This window comes from Phalacrocorax carbo, chromosome 10 (genome assembly GCF_963921805.1).
Source record: "Phalacrocorax carbo chromosome 10, bPhaCar2.1, whole genome shotgun sequence".
NCBI lineage: Eukaryota > Metazoa > Chordata > Aves > Suliformes > Phalacrocoracidae > Phalacrocorax > Phalacrocorax carbo.
Window position 1 is genome coordinate 17170395 of NC_087522.1, and position 14157 is coordinate 17184551.

A 14157-nucleotide genomic window follows, 5' to 3' on the forward strand; every position below is an offset into this window, starting at 1 on the left:
ATTCTTTGCTGAAGGCTGTGTCACCTCTCACAGGCACTTTGTATTTCACTAAACAACAAGCAGCTGATATGCAATGCCTCTGAAAGAAATTTCATGCTGGAATGATATGAAAAGCAAACAAGCACATTTGAAATGCACTTCCAGAACAGCTCCAGTCCCCTTGAAGAACTCCAGGAAGGATTGCTCTTGGATTTATCCCTTCAATATCTAAATGCTGGCACTGTAAGCATAACACCTGGGCTGTGTTGGCCCAGTCACCATGCTGTGCTTTATAGCATTCTCCTATTTTGCAGTTAAATTGGCCCCTCCATGGGTCTTGCCCATGGCAGAGACCATGGTGATGGATCACACCCACTCAAGAGATGCCATTAACACGGAGTGACTTCTGGAGTAAGTGGACACTGAGAATGGTGCATGTGTAAGAAAACAGCTCTCTTCTCGCATGCAATGTTATTACGTAAAGAGCTGCAGCACAGCTTTTCAGAATAAACCTGTTGAGGATATTTTTTCAGGCAGGAAATGTGACAATACGCACACCAACATGGAATATCCATAATCAATCCCACAGATCATTTGACTGTCACAGCAAATTTAGAAGCACTGTTTTCCAAAGCTCACTCAGAGCTCACGTGGTGCATCTTGGTAAGACAGAAGGTTTGTCCAATGCAGTAACGTATCTGCTCTTTTACTTAACTTAAAAAACAACTAATACCTACAGAAGTATTAAAATATTTTTGATAGTTGTTACTACACAGGTGGAAATAAAAAATGATGACAATATATTTTCCAAGACAAATGAGGAAGGTAAGAAAGCGAAGAAAAATATACAAATTGAACTACTTGGCAACACAGTATCACTGGCAAATGGCAACACCAGCGTTAGCTTGTGGAGGCAGGCTTTGCTTATGGATTGATCAAGCAGGTGAATGAATAATTGCTTTCAGATAATTTGCAGTGTACGTCAGACATGTCCTTGTGGTCTTGAAGGCTGTAGAAGATTTTAAATCCTTTTCTCATCATCTGAGAAAAGTTTTAGAATTACAAGAGACATTTCATTTTGTCAACTTCAGCAACAAGGAAGCATCGAGGCAAGCCTCTGCAAAGCGGTCACCTCCAAACCTCAACAGCACAGATGTGATATTTAAAATAATCTTTCTGCATTAGGCAAAGACTGCCCAGTTGCAAGGTTTAAGGATGACAAGGACAGGAGGATGGAGACACTTTCAGTGCCTAAAATTCGGATTTTTTTTCGTAGCATGATAAACAGGTTTTTATGACACAATGCTATTTGAACAATTGTAATTTATATCCACTGAACTCATCTTTGAATTGACACTGAATGAACACTGCATTCACTGAAGGTTAAGATGTAATAAAGAATTGATTGCAAAATCTTTGATCATAAATATGTCTTACCTAAAAACAGAGAAAAAAGCTGGGAAGGGATCTTATTTATGTTGTCATATTAAGATTGGTAAGTAGCACTGAAGCTTCTTCCGTGTATGAAGTGTACTTGAGAGAGAAATACACAGTACACTGAGTGAAACAACATTTCCTGGAATGCCACTTAGAGCAAGCCTCATCCTTTTCAGGTAACAAAGTCAGCTGGTAGCTCTTGCACAAGAAGGTGGGGGAAGAAAAGTGACTAATTGCTGGGGAAGAAAAGTGCCATGACTGCCAGGGAAGAAAACTATCCCAAATTCCTGAAAATTCGCCAGACATGGCAGAAGGCTTTGCTAGGAGGTCCCCCCACCATTATACACACCACAGACACCTGACAGAGGAGGTTCCTAAGTGGTCACCCATGTCCCCTTCCCCAGCAGCCCTCCCCTCCAAAGCCAGTCTGTACCCCTCCCCACAGCCCATCCTTGCAGCAGACCCCAACACCTTCCCCCCAAGTCTCCCTTACCTCAGGGCTGCACAGCCCGGATGAACAGGGCAGCTTGTCTCTCTCCCAGCAGCCAATCCACTGTTCATCAGCCGCTGCTGCATGATCTCTCCCACCTCTCCTGGATGCTGGGCACCTGTGACAACTCCTCTTCCTCCAGTTCTCTGCTCGGGGTTTCAGCCAGTATGGGCATAGACCGCAGACTCTACTGCTTTCAACTAAACCCAATGTTGCCACTTAACCTACTTAACCTCCCCCCAAGTCTGTCCTAAGACCTTATTTATTGTTTATCATTAGTACCTTACAAATTGTTTATTGGATATAATATAAATCAAATAAATCCGAGAATATAAAAAATAGAAAAATATTTATATGTTCCAAATACATAAATATGTTTAGAAATTTGGCTTCTTTTTTTGAAGCATTGTGTCCATTTTGTTGAGTGAGACTCTTTGCAGACTCAGAACTGTGCCAGAACAGACAAAAGGCAGAAGATGTTGTGAAAGTAAACACATGAAAGATGACAATTTAGGGTCCAAGATTTCCCCAAGAGTCCCAGATGGTTTACAGCCTAAGATCAGTCCAGTTTGGAAATGAGACCAATCAAAGAAGCGGAATTAGATCAGGTTATAAGAACTATTGAAGAGATTCAGTGATCACTATAATACTGTCTTTTTAAAAACATACTCAATCTACATTGATAAGGTAAAACAGTGCTCAGAAAATGGAGCGGATGGTATCTTTAATGCAGAACGTTTGAAATTAAAAGGCTTTCAGGTGACATCTGGTGTCACAGGGCGCTTTTGGGAACCATCACAAAGAGACTAGGAAAACACCTCCACTGTTTTGCAGCCATTTAAGAAACACAGATTAAGGAGCTTTACCAGAGATTGCATATTGAACCAGGGACAGAAAAAAGGCATTGTATTTCCACGATGATCCCTGGCTTAACAATCAGCAGGGCAATCATACGCTGAAGAAATGAAGACCAAGTCACTGGGGTCTAAACATTCAGTGCTCTATAGAGGGGAAGGGGGACTTGTTTCTTGCAGGCCGGTTATTCTATGGAATACTGGAACTTGAAAAGTGAACTGTTTCACAGCCCAAGGCCAGCAAAAAGTTCTTCACAAGTGTCATGGAGGGAAGCACCTGCCTCTAGAAGCACTAACATGAAGAAAGATTGCGGGCCTAAAACCTATTAGAAAAATGGAAAGACAAAAAAAAGGCACAGCAGGAAAATTGAGGGAAGAAGAAGAGGCTCCAGATGACCTCTGTGCTGAAGGCACGACAGTGCCTGGAGGAGTTTGTGAAATTGGAGCAGAGCTGGGAACGGGAGCTCAGCTCAGACCCATTCTCCAGCATGTCGTCTGACAGCAGGCCACAAGGAGGAGCAGCGCACCCACTGACCACAGTACCACTGCTAGCACCAGCCTGGAATAGGGTTTCCAGCTTATCAGGAAGGCCTCCATGTACAAAATTTTCAGGATGGAGGAGCAGGCTCCATTCAGTATCGTCTCCTCTGTTTTTTGTTCCCCTTTCTTTTCTGTTCCTTCTCTTTCCGGGCTCCAGCTGTGGTAAATGTGATACAGTGAGCATCTAAAAAGTCCAGCAGCTTTGCCTTGGAAATTTTAATGCCATTCTGTTTCAGCTCGGCATGCAGCTCAGCCAGCTCAACTGGCTCATAAAAGAGAATCTTGTGGTACAGAGCTGTGTTTGAACGGATGTAGCACCTTACTGCCTCCAGCTTATCTTCTTCCCGAGATGCTGCCTGAGATGCCGGAAGCTCCTCTTCTTCCTCCTCGGATGCAAAAGCACAGGCTTCAAATCCATTCACAAAAGAACTAAAAGCAAGATCAAGTAGACCAGAGATCAAGGAAAGAAGAGGCCACCCGGGACAGGACCAGAGCTCCCCAAGACCCCGGCGGCCAATCCCTGTGACTACCCTCTACAGGATCACAGACTCTCTGATACCAGCACCCAAAAAATGAGTGAAGCAAAACATGGCATGTTTTCTGCAAATTTCCCCATCCCAGCCGTGAGAGCGCTGGTACTGCTCACCAAGCCCTGGAGCTGTCTGGCATTCCTTGCTCCTGACCTATGGTGCCTACTGCTGCCATACTGTGACAGCTTCTGCTGAGCATCTATCCCTGCTCTAGCTGCGGGTTCTCAGTCAACGCTGAGTGCTCCTTGTCGCTCTAACTTGCAGAGACAAGGCATGCTAGATTTGGGCCTTGCACACATGCAGCCACAAGCACTTTTGTGCTCTGAGAACAGCTCGCTGGGAATTAAAGTAAAAAAACAAAACCTATTTCTTTCGTAGGAGTGTGTTGACCTTCAAGTGACATGCCTGAGGAGGTAGCAGGGCCACATGGACACTCACTTCTGTTTGCCACATTCCTAGCTCATCTCTGTCCTGCACCATTGACTGTTTTGTGTTTTATTTTGTTCCCTTACCTCTGTGAATCAGAAGAGATGTCACTACCATCCACTGAAGAAATGTCAGACTCCTGAGACGCTGAGAGCATTGGTTCCTCACCATCAGCTGCCAGAGTCCATCTCTCTGGAGATACAGATGACCTTTTCTGCTCTTTGGGTCCTTCTGGGCAATGTGTCATTTTAATTCCCTCCTTGGGTGCTACACAGCCCGTATCATGGGATCCAACAAGGTCATCATCAGCCCTCCCCACAGGGAGCACTGAAGAAGCCTTAGCAACCTGCTTCTTTTTGCCCACAGCCCTTGAGGCACTGGCACGCTTTCTACCTGCAGCCTGGTCTGCCTTTGACTGCCTAGAGAGTTTGGCCGGGGCCTTCTGCAGGGGAGGCTGGGAAGATGGGATTTCATCCTCAAAGTCAGAGTCCACGTCCTGGTGAGTATACTGAAATATCTCCTTCAGCTTTAACACCATCTGGCGTTTTGGGAGAGCACGAACTCCAAATCTGAAAGAGAAAGGTGGAAGCTTAGGTTAAGATAATGCTGCACCTTCCACTGTCACAGCTCAGGAAGAGGCTCAGGCCAGAAAGTCCAGTGGTCAGCTGGAAAAGTGTGACATGACCTCAAAAAACACTGACTGGAGCTTCACCATGGTTTCACTTTCAGCCCAGGAGCTTTCTTTCACACTACCTGCTAGCAAGCTGCTGCTTGTAAAGAGGTGTAATCATGGAGGTAATGCTAACCTACGCAACTCCTTCTTCAGCTGTGGGGTCTCCATGATGGAGTAAGCTGGCATTGGTGTCACTGGAGTGCCGGGAGGCTTGTTCTCCTGACAGGAAGGTTCTGCAGCAGAACAAAATTACCATGATCAGAATTGGTACAGAAAGGACTTAAAATGACCGATAACTTCCCCTTTTAGTGGCAGATATTCTAATATTATATAATAATTGTTTAATTAGCTCTACTTTCCTACAAGCTCTTTTAATTATTACTAAGTTTCATATTGGACAGAACAGTCAACACTTTTTTTGCCCTGAACTGGGTACTTGGTTTTTATTGACTTTAAGTAGAAAACAGCTTAAATTAAGATGTCTGAATGCGAAGCCCATTCAGGGCTTTGTTAGAACAGGCAACGTTTACAAGGCAGTTAAAAAACCATGTTTACTGAATTCTGGAAAGTGGTTCTTCTCCCAGGAAGGAAATTTCATAATAGGGACATGATGCAGAAGAAACTGAGCAAGTCAAGCTTCTGGGGTCCTGGGTTAGATACTGATTTAATGATACCAATTTACTGATACTGTGAAGCAGAGTCTCACACATCACGTTCTAAACACCCATTAAACTAATTACTTAGTATGACATAATTAATAACATATTTAATTAGATACTATGAGATCAATTACTGGTCTTGGAAGGAACCATGCAAGGATATGTGCATGCAGAGGTCTGTTGCAAGGGCGCAGAACTGGCAAACAGAAGGCAGCACAAGACAGCAGTGCATCAGCAAAGCTTTGTACTGCAGCAGGCATGAAACCTACCCATAGTCAGGGACAGGCACCCACCCCCAGCTAGCCTCAACACAAGGAAACCCTCTGTGCCTGCACCACTGTGTTGCTTACCTGATGTCCTTGTGTACGTTAGCACAAGCATCACTTCACAAATGTGTGAAAAGCAAGACTGTAGAGGGCACCCACTACTATGGGGAACGAATATCCACTGGCATGCAAGCTGAAGGTTGTTTTTTTGTTCTGTTTTGGTTAGGTTGTGCGCTCTCCCACATCAGAAGATGACTGCACCTGCTTTGTGCCTGGCCCTGACAAGTCCTTCACCTCAGAAGGCTGAAAGACCCCTTCAATGTATCAAGTGAACCACAGGTGAGATGACCACTTAAAATGAAACATTTTAACCTAGCCCAAACAACCTAGTATCAATACAAGCTCTCACCAGGAGTCTTTACAGGATCTGTCTGACGCACATCTGCCGCAGCTGACAACCTCTGAGACAGAGGAAGTATCTCTGGAAATTCATCTTCCTCTTCTTCCCCATTCCAGTCACCCCAGATTTTGGAGTTCAGGTAACTCAGTCTACTGCCCACTGATGAACAGGTCTCAATAGGACTCTTTTCAAGACGGAGCAAAGTTGTTCTGCCAACAGGACTTCCTCGAAGAGGGGTACTGCCCTTAATTTCCTGTGTGTGGACTGGGCTCTCCCACTGGTCATGCCAAGAGCCAGGTCTGGGGCTGGTGGCAGTGCTGGTCTTTGCACAGCTGACCTGGTTGGAGTCCTGGCTGTTGCCTCTGATGGGTGACAGATATTCAACACGCCAGCAGTCATCAACAGGGACTGGGGGCTCGTCACAAAGCAAGACGCTACTACTCAAAGAAGGCAGACTTATCTCCTTTTCACTGTCCTCTATCTCAACCACACTGATATTTGTTTTATCTTTCAATGACTGCTCATGGCACGGAGGCACAGGTTTGGATAAAAATGAGATCTCAACACATTTGCTTTTTACTTTGGTGTGGCCAGGGGAGAGGAGAACTGGATCCACTGGAGAAACTGGTGGGGAGTTCTTGGAAAATGTTCCTGCTGCTGGGCTGCTGAAAGGGCTCTTTTCACTGACTGAGTTCTCCACAGGCAAATGTTTGTCTGACAATGTTGTTTCACAAGCTTTTATTAAACTTCCAGTCATTTCATAGTTACTGTTACCTGTTGCTAAGTTCTTTGTGCTGACTTTAGATCCTGTACTCTTTAAAGAATTAATACTTGTGACCTGAGTCTGTGTTGAGAAGCTTCTGCTTTTGCTCAGAACCGGTGTGTCTGGCACTAGCCATGAGCTGTCTGTACCTGAAGACATTTCATGACTGAGCCTTTTTTCAGGGCTCAGGTTTGCCCTCCTTTTGCTCTCAGTACAAGCATCTATTTGTCTGCCGAGAGGCAATTCAGTGGGCATCTTTACATCGTTACCTATATGCACTGTATCTGTAATGCCACATGAGACCTGGGTTGATCTCTGCTCTGCTTCAGTGACTGATGAGTTACGTTCAGGTTTTGGTACCTCAGGACCTTGTTCTCCATTTGCACATTTCAGTTGCCCAGGGATTTCCATTTTCTTCAGAGCAGAGCCTGACTCTGGCGACTTCTTGTCTAGTTGTAACTCCATTTCATCATCAGAAGATAAAACAATAACATCACCCTCCTTGTTCTCCTGAGCTGCAGCATCCTGAGTTCTGATGACCAGTGATGACACTGGGATATATGTATGCTTGTTTAAATGAATGCAGGGAAGCTCTGCTGCAGAAATTGTGTTCTCATTGCTTGATGCAGTATCCAGCTTGTTGGCTTTCTGAAAGTGTATTTCATCAGATGGGAATGATTTTTCCTTTTCGTTTTGCTTTGGTGTTGACACATGTTCCATGGCAAACTTTCTCTCTGATTTTGGAGATGCAGGTGAAGAGCCAACAGCAGGAAAAAGGGGCACATAAGGTTTGGGAGGAGGAGTCCCATAAAACGAGTTCCTATGTGGAGAGAGGCCTTTTTGTGACTTGCTGTACAGAACTGAATCATTAACATCAACATGTTTTTCACTAGGAGACTTTCCCGACTCTTTGATAAATTCTTTCATTGGGGAAGACTCAGAGTAATCTCCCTGAGTTGCAGAAAACAAGTGTTCATAACTTTCATTTATATTAGTATCACCATGGAAGCTAGGAAATTGTTTTTCAGAGTGATCTGCCTCATCATGTGAGACCTGAGATGACTTGGAATCCTTCACACCTTCATACCTCCTAACAGTCTCTCCTTCATTAGCAGTGGCACCATGGGATGCTGCATCCCATTTTTGAGGTTCACTGTGGTGAGGCACAAAAGTTGTCTGTGGATCATTCACACTTTTGCATGTATTTATATCCTGCATTTTCTCTTCTTGTGCAGACAAGTCACATTTAGATCTTTCCACATCATTGCCATCCCTCAGATCTTCGAAGCTGTTGCTTATTGAAGCAGATTGAGATCTCTTTACCTCCTCCTCCTCAGTTTGCTGGTTTGTACCTTGGGCTGCCTCAGTATCACTGCAGGTTCTACAGTCTGTTCCCTCGCTCACCTCTGTTTCACCTTGAACCATCTTTCTCTGAGTTGCAGCAAACTCATAGATTTCCTCAAGCTCCTGTTCACCCACCCCATTTTCATCTTCCTTCTGGTATTCAGCATTCATCATAACTACTTCTTCCTCATCTTCACCCACCCACATCAACTTCAAGAGGTCTTGGAAGTTCTCAGCTCTGTCGTCACAATCTTTATCATCCATCACAGAGAGAAGATCATCTTCTGAATCCACTCCAGAAGACATCTGACTCTCTCCAGTGCTGTTTTCACACTTTGCAATCAGTTCCCTCACACCAAACCTGCAAGGATATAATAGTGATGTTAGTATTTTCCTCCTCCAGTATTTCTTCACCATTTGGCTGCCTGATGTGAGCCTTGTAAAGAATTTGCATGAGGATGCACAAGATCCAGTATACTCCTAAAATTTGGAATTCACTTTTCCAGGAGTCACTCACATGAAAGCATGAGGCTCACTCTTCCTTTTTTGTGTTTGAGACTAAACAACTATATGACTACACTAAAACCCCTTTGCCATTGGCACTGGTGAGAGCCCCATGGAATGGCTGGGGCTGGATAATGTCTGTCATGTGCAAGCTTCATGGCTTTTTGGAGTGACAGCGCACCTCTGTACATACCTTTTGGCAAGACCCAACCATTTACCCACCGTACCTCAGCAGCTGCTCCTACTTCAAGCTCTTTAATCAGTGCATGCCTAGGATCACAACCGAGAGCATGGCTGACACAACACATTAGAGTTCTAAGTATCCAATACATTCTGCAAGTGTTGTTCAGATTAAGTGCATCGCTAGTGCAATGCTTTGAGAATCACAAAGAGAAGATATGCTCATCAGCAGCAGCATCAGCTGTCAATAAACATCCTGAGACAAAACTCTTGGCAAAAGTTTGCTAAGCACATACTGAACATAGAAAATCTCACACAGATACAACCTGAAGAGAGACTCATTGAAAAGATGAGGGTAGGATGTTCTTATCTGCAAGTTTCATTTAAAATGTAAGCAGAGGACTATGGAATTTGTAAGCCACTAAAACTGCAAGGGAAGATATCAGGTTGGGGTCTGTGTGGCTGAAAGCATAAGGGGGTCCAAAACATGCTCAGGATACAAACCTGGCAGCCAGAGCCCCCACCTGGGGCATCACGCCAGCAGGGATGTCAGCATCAGCAGCATAAAGGTATCGCAGGAACGCACACACCGCCTCTCCTGTCACGTCACTCAGCAGCACACGGTGTGTCTGTGCATTCCCATCCTCCTCCACTAAGAACCCTTGGCTGTGAACCTGGTGTAAGAAGAATGCAAACAAAGTTAATTTGCTAGTAAAGGAACAGCAAAACCAATTCCTGTCAGCTTACTCCTTTCCTTTGCCGAAGTCTTATGCTGGGACCAGGACCTGATGCCTCAGAGGGAATCTAAGATGACCAAATTATGCAGACCTTCATATGGAACAAACCATTTCTTTCCTGATCCTACAGCTGTTAGCTTTGATAAAGTTTAACTACTCATTTTAGTCACACATATAAAACAGGGTCTTAGAGTTCTGCCATTAGTTCTGGAACCAAGTTAATTCCCCGAGCACAATTTCCAGAGCTACCTACACCTCCCTACAGCGAGCTTCCTCTGATCTGTTTTGAATTTACCTACCGTTGATGCACTGCCAAAACTCTAGTTCTGATGTCTCACAGGAAAAGAGACACCGTACAAAATACTGCTCCACTGAACTGGACCATTATCTGCGTGGGTCCAACTGGATTTCAGGTTTTGGCAAAAATGCACCTCCAGTTCAGTAAGGTCTCACTTCCTTTACAGCAAAATCATGTGTTGTGCTATCTAAAACTCTCTCCAAAGTTAGGGGATGCCATGCAACAGAAAATATAAGCTCCGAAGTAATCTGATTAATTACTGTTTCCTTGTTACCCAAAAATCTTCAACAAAGAAGAGCACTCCCTCAGCTATACAGAAAATAAACATGAAATGCTGCTTTGCAGGTGAGGACTTACAGGAAAACAACCCTCTGCAGGGATCAAAAATACAGCATAGGGCCAATCCCACAACTTTACCCACCCAAATGATTCCTGCCCATGAAAACAGTGGATGGGAATGCTGAAGCCAGACAGAGTTGCAGGGAAATAATAAGAGACCATGGTTAACCCAACAGTTTTTAAAGTCCTTTGATTTGTGGGCACATGCACATTTGCTGAGTTGTGAAGATCCTTTAAAAAATTCCTATTAAAACTGCTGTATGGCATATATGAACTTGCTTCCTCTCCCCAAACTGTCATGGCCGCCTTAGAAACAGCTGGAGTCACCTTGGGTGGAAACTCTGCCAACATGAATGAGGATAAAACTAAACTTTCCAAAAGGGCAGCTTTGAAGAAAACTCCCTTTATTAGGGAGCTGGCTGTATGGACCAGTGGTAGCTCTGTGAAATAGCAGAGTTAAAATCTTAGGCTCAGTGCCTTTCACAGTCCTGGCGGGAAGCTGCATAGGAGCAGGCTGGGAACCATTCAACCCAAAATGCTTCTGGGAACACAAGAACTACTCCACTAGCCTTGCAAAAAGCACAGTTCAGTGCAGCTACTTCCAAAGCAACGCTGAGAGTGACAAAACCTCTGTTTAGGTTGTTTTCAAGTACTTTCCAGAATCTCTCTACTCCATACTCAAATTTCCCAGCCTGGGTGACAGGCAGGACACACCAGGATGGACAAGGCATCCTGCACTTGCACAGGTATAGAAATTCAAGGGCAAAAGTCCTTAGGAAGCTTCCTCCATTGCTCATGGGCAGAATGCAAGGAAGGATCCTTGCCTCCCCATAGTCTGTCCAGATTAAAAGTACCACATTTTCCACCATGTCGTCACGATTCTGGTTTCCTAAGCTGAAAACCCACTGCAGCTTCTGAGGCACTTCCCATTAAGCCCAGCAGTGCTCTGTGCTGATTCTGTAGCATTAACTGATTGTAGGTGTGGGCAGTCTGAGCTCTCCTGATGTAGGGGAGGAAAATATGTCAACAGTACTTACAATCTGAATGGCCTGTGGACACCGTGCATACAACACAAACATGTGGGCATAAAGGACTTCCCCACAGTCCACCTGGAACTGGACATCACTTAAGTGGGGGTTGTTGACCATCGCACTGAAATCTTCAGCCAGCAACCTGAGAGGGGACTAGAACATAGAAGGAACACAAAGACCCAAGTTATGCTAGAGCTGTCAAACATTTCCCTGAAAAATAAGAAGGGAATAACACAGTTTAACAGCATTGCTGTACTGTGGGTCCCAGTCTGGACACACTGCCTTTGCCTCCTGAAGATAATCACCAGCATTATCAACTTCAGGTCTTCCATATGACAAATAAGCAGACAAGTCTAGCAGATGTTTCTGGCTTTATTTTCCTCCACTTTTTCACAAGCTGGCAATTGTGAAGAAAGGGCAGTCATGTTGTACTCTACTGTACTTGTTCTGCCTTGTATTACATCACATTATCACCCTCAGATCTTCACCACACCATTTCCTGATGTGGTCTAGCCACTGCCTATAGTTGGCCTCTTGATCTACTGCCTTCCACCACATTTTTAGGAAACTGTAATTTCCACTTTGATGGACTTGAACTCAAATCACTATAATTAGAGTAAGAGGAAAGAGGATGACTCAGGGATATGGTAATGAGCCTTTCTTCTCTCGTTCACTGTCTGGCAATGATAGCGGAGAAGAGTGGCTCTGCAACAAGGGGCCCAAATAGAATAAAACTAATGTAGGTGTCTTGTTCAAATGAACTTAGGTGCTTATTACTGAAACCCCTTTTGAAAATTCCACTCAATTATAAAAAAGAAACATAAATTCTATTATTGTTCTAGAACACCTTGCTGGAATTTTGGGGAGGGTTTGTTGACTGAGCTATCTGTGACTGGTTACTGGTGATGGCAAGGTCAGGCCTGGGGCGTGCTGCCAAAGAGGGCAATAATTAATGCTCTGTTTCTGCTCTGGAGCTGCTCCTGGTATGAACCCACCCCAGGCAATCTTCTAAAGACTCAGATCCCTCTAGGCAAGTGTGGCAGCTCTGGAGGTGCTTCAGAGAAGTGTGAAATACCCTCAGCTCACAGTTGAGAGGCTGTCTGACTGTAAGTGAAAACCAGTTTATAGTTAACACTAATCATTGACCATGTGTGTTTCAAACCTACTGCAGAGTTGCAGAACTGCAAGTTTTATTCCAGTGAACATCTGCATGAGATGCAGTGCCACCTGGAACAACACAGCTCTTTATTTTAATAGCAGGTTTCTACATTGGCAGTGGACTGTGGAAACCCAACCTTTCTACTCACTCCAGCATGTGTTTGCAGGCAGCCAACACTAATTAGCACCAAAACGGCAGCACACACCAGAACACTTCTTCCAGGCCTTCAGAGGTGGGCTAGAGAAGACTGCATGTTGTGGCTGTGGTGTGGACTGATCTCTAAGGGGAAGACAGGAAGCTCAGTCTGGAAACTAATCTGATGTTTCTTACTTTCTTATTCTTGGCAGGTAGGATACCTGCAAGACAGTATCTCAGGAAGCCAGAAAACACAGACTCCTGATGCTACGTTCCAGGCAGCAAGCCCAGAACAGCATTCCTGCTGATGCTAAAATTATGAATTGGGAATGGGGAAATTAAATAAGGCTAGAAACCTCCTGGCTGCCCCATTCTCTGTGCAAAGCAAACAGACTGGTCTGAAGACAGCTCTGAGTGGGCACGTGCTCCTGTCAGACAACGCACCAGAACACTCCTACTGAGGAGGCCAGCTAGACTGGACTCCACAGACGTGACAAGGGACTTCAGCATGGGTGGGGGGATGTGTTACCAATGCAATGGATGTGTCTGCTCCACGTGGTTACACCCTGTGTTCATATAAAGCACAAACCTCTCCCACTGGCAATCCAACTCTTCAGCAACACTTCATTTGCTCAGGAAAACAGTCATGCAATAAAACTAAATCTGAAAAAGTCATACTAGTTTTGCTGGTAGCAACTGAGTCGCAATATCAGTATCAGAACAGCTTCTGTGTTGCTGAAGGCCTCTGGTTTAACAGACTCAGAAGCTTATAAAACAAAATGTTTTTTTCCTGCTAATTATTTTTTTTAACACCCCTCAAAGAATATCTAGCATTTCTGTAACAAGTAGCTGGGCTGCTCAAATGTAGCAGATTCCCACCTCACAGAATTGTCTCCTTTTTGAAGTCCCTTATTCTATTAGCACAATATGAAAGTGCTTTCTCAATACATCAAAATTTATCAAACATCAAAAGCTACTAGCTTTCGTGGCATGTTTATTTATTATCAAATCAAAGATAATAAGTTTCACCAGATAAAGTAGAAGACCCTGGTAAGATGATGAATTGCGTTTTTTTTATATGCACTTCCAATTGAAGAAAACTGCTTATACATTCATGGGTGATTACATACCCACTGGTGCACCTGGGATAAGATGTGATCTACAGAACACTACTGGCTTGATAAAAAAAATCATTGGTGACTTACTAGCCTGTGTTCTTCACCTAGTCACCACAGAGAGTGCACTGATTTTCAAGCTAGATCCTCTGATATGTGTTCCCAAAATGAGGATTTTCTATACTAAACTTTTAAAGGTTCACATTAGCAGCAAAAACGTGCTCATCTTCCATGGACCTCATGACTTTCTACATCATCTATCAGGCTTTTACGCAAGATGAGAGAATTTAGTACAAGT

The 14157-nt window shown here is 44.2% G+C and overlaps 1 protein-coding gene across 4 annotated transcripts in view; it reads right to left on the reverse strand.

Moving 5' to 3' along the window:
- Nucleotides 1-664: 664 nt before the first annotated feature.
- The window catches only part of SLX4 (SLX4 structure-specific endonuclease subunit), a 46275-nt gene continuing 32782 nt past the window's right edge, over nucleotides 665-14157 (reverse strand). For all 4 annotated transcript variants that reach the window (XM_064462072.1, XM_064462071.1, XM_064462075.1 and 1 more), the window contains 6 exons: nucleotides 11457-11603; nucleotides 9550-9719; nucleotides 6264-8722; nucleotides 5063-5162; nucleotides 4343-4825; nucleotides 665-3729 (listed from right to left, as the gene is read on the reverse strand). In XM_064462072.1, the coding sequence (XP_064318142.1) occupies nucleotides 3393-3729; nucleotides 4343-4825; nucleotides 5063-5162; nucleotides 6264-8722; nucleotides 9550-9719; nucleotides 11457-11603 (3696 nt within the window). In that variant the 3' untranslated portion in view covers nucleotides 665-3392. The remainder of the gene's footprint in view (nucleotides 3730-4342; nucleotides 4826-5062; nucleotides 5163-6263; nucleotides 8723-9549; nucleotides 9720-11456; nucleotides 11604-14157) is intronic.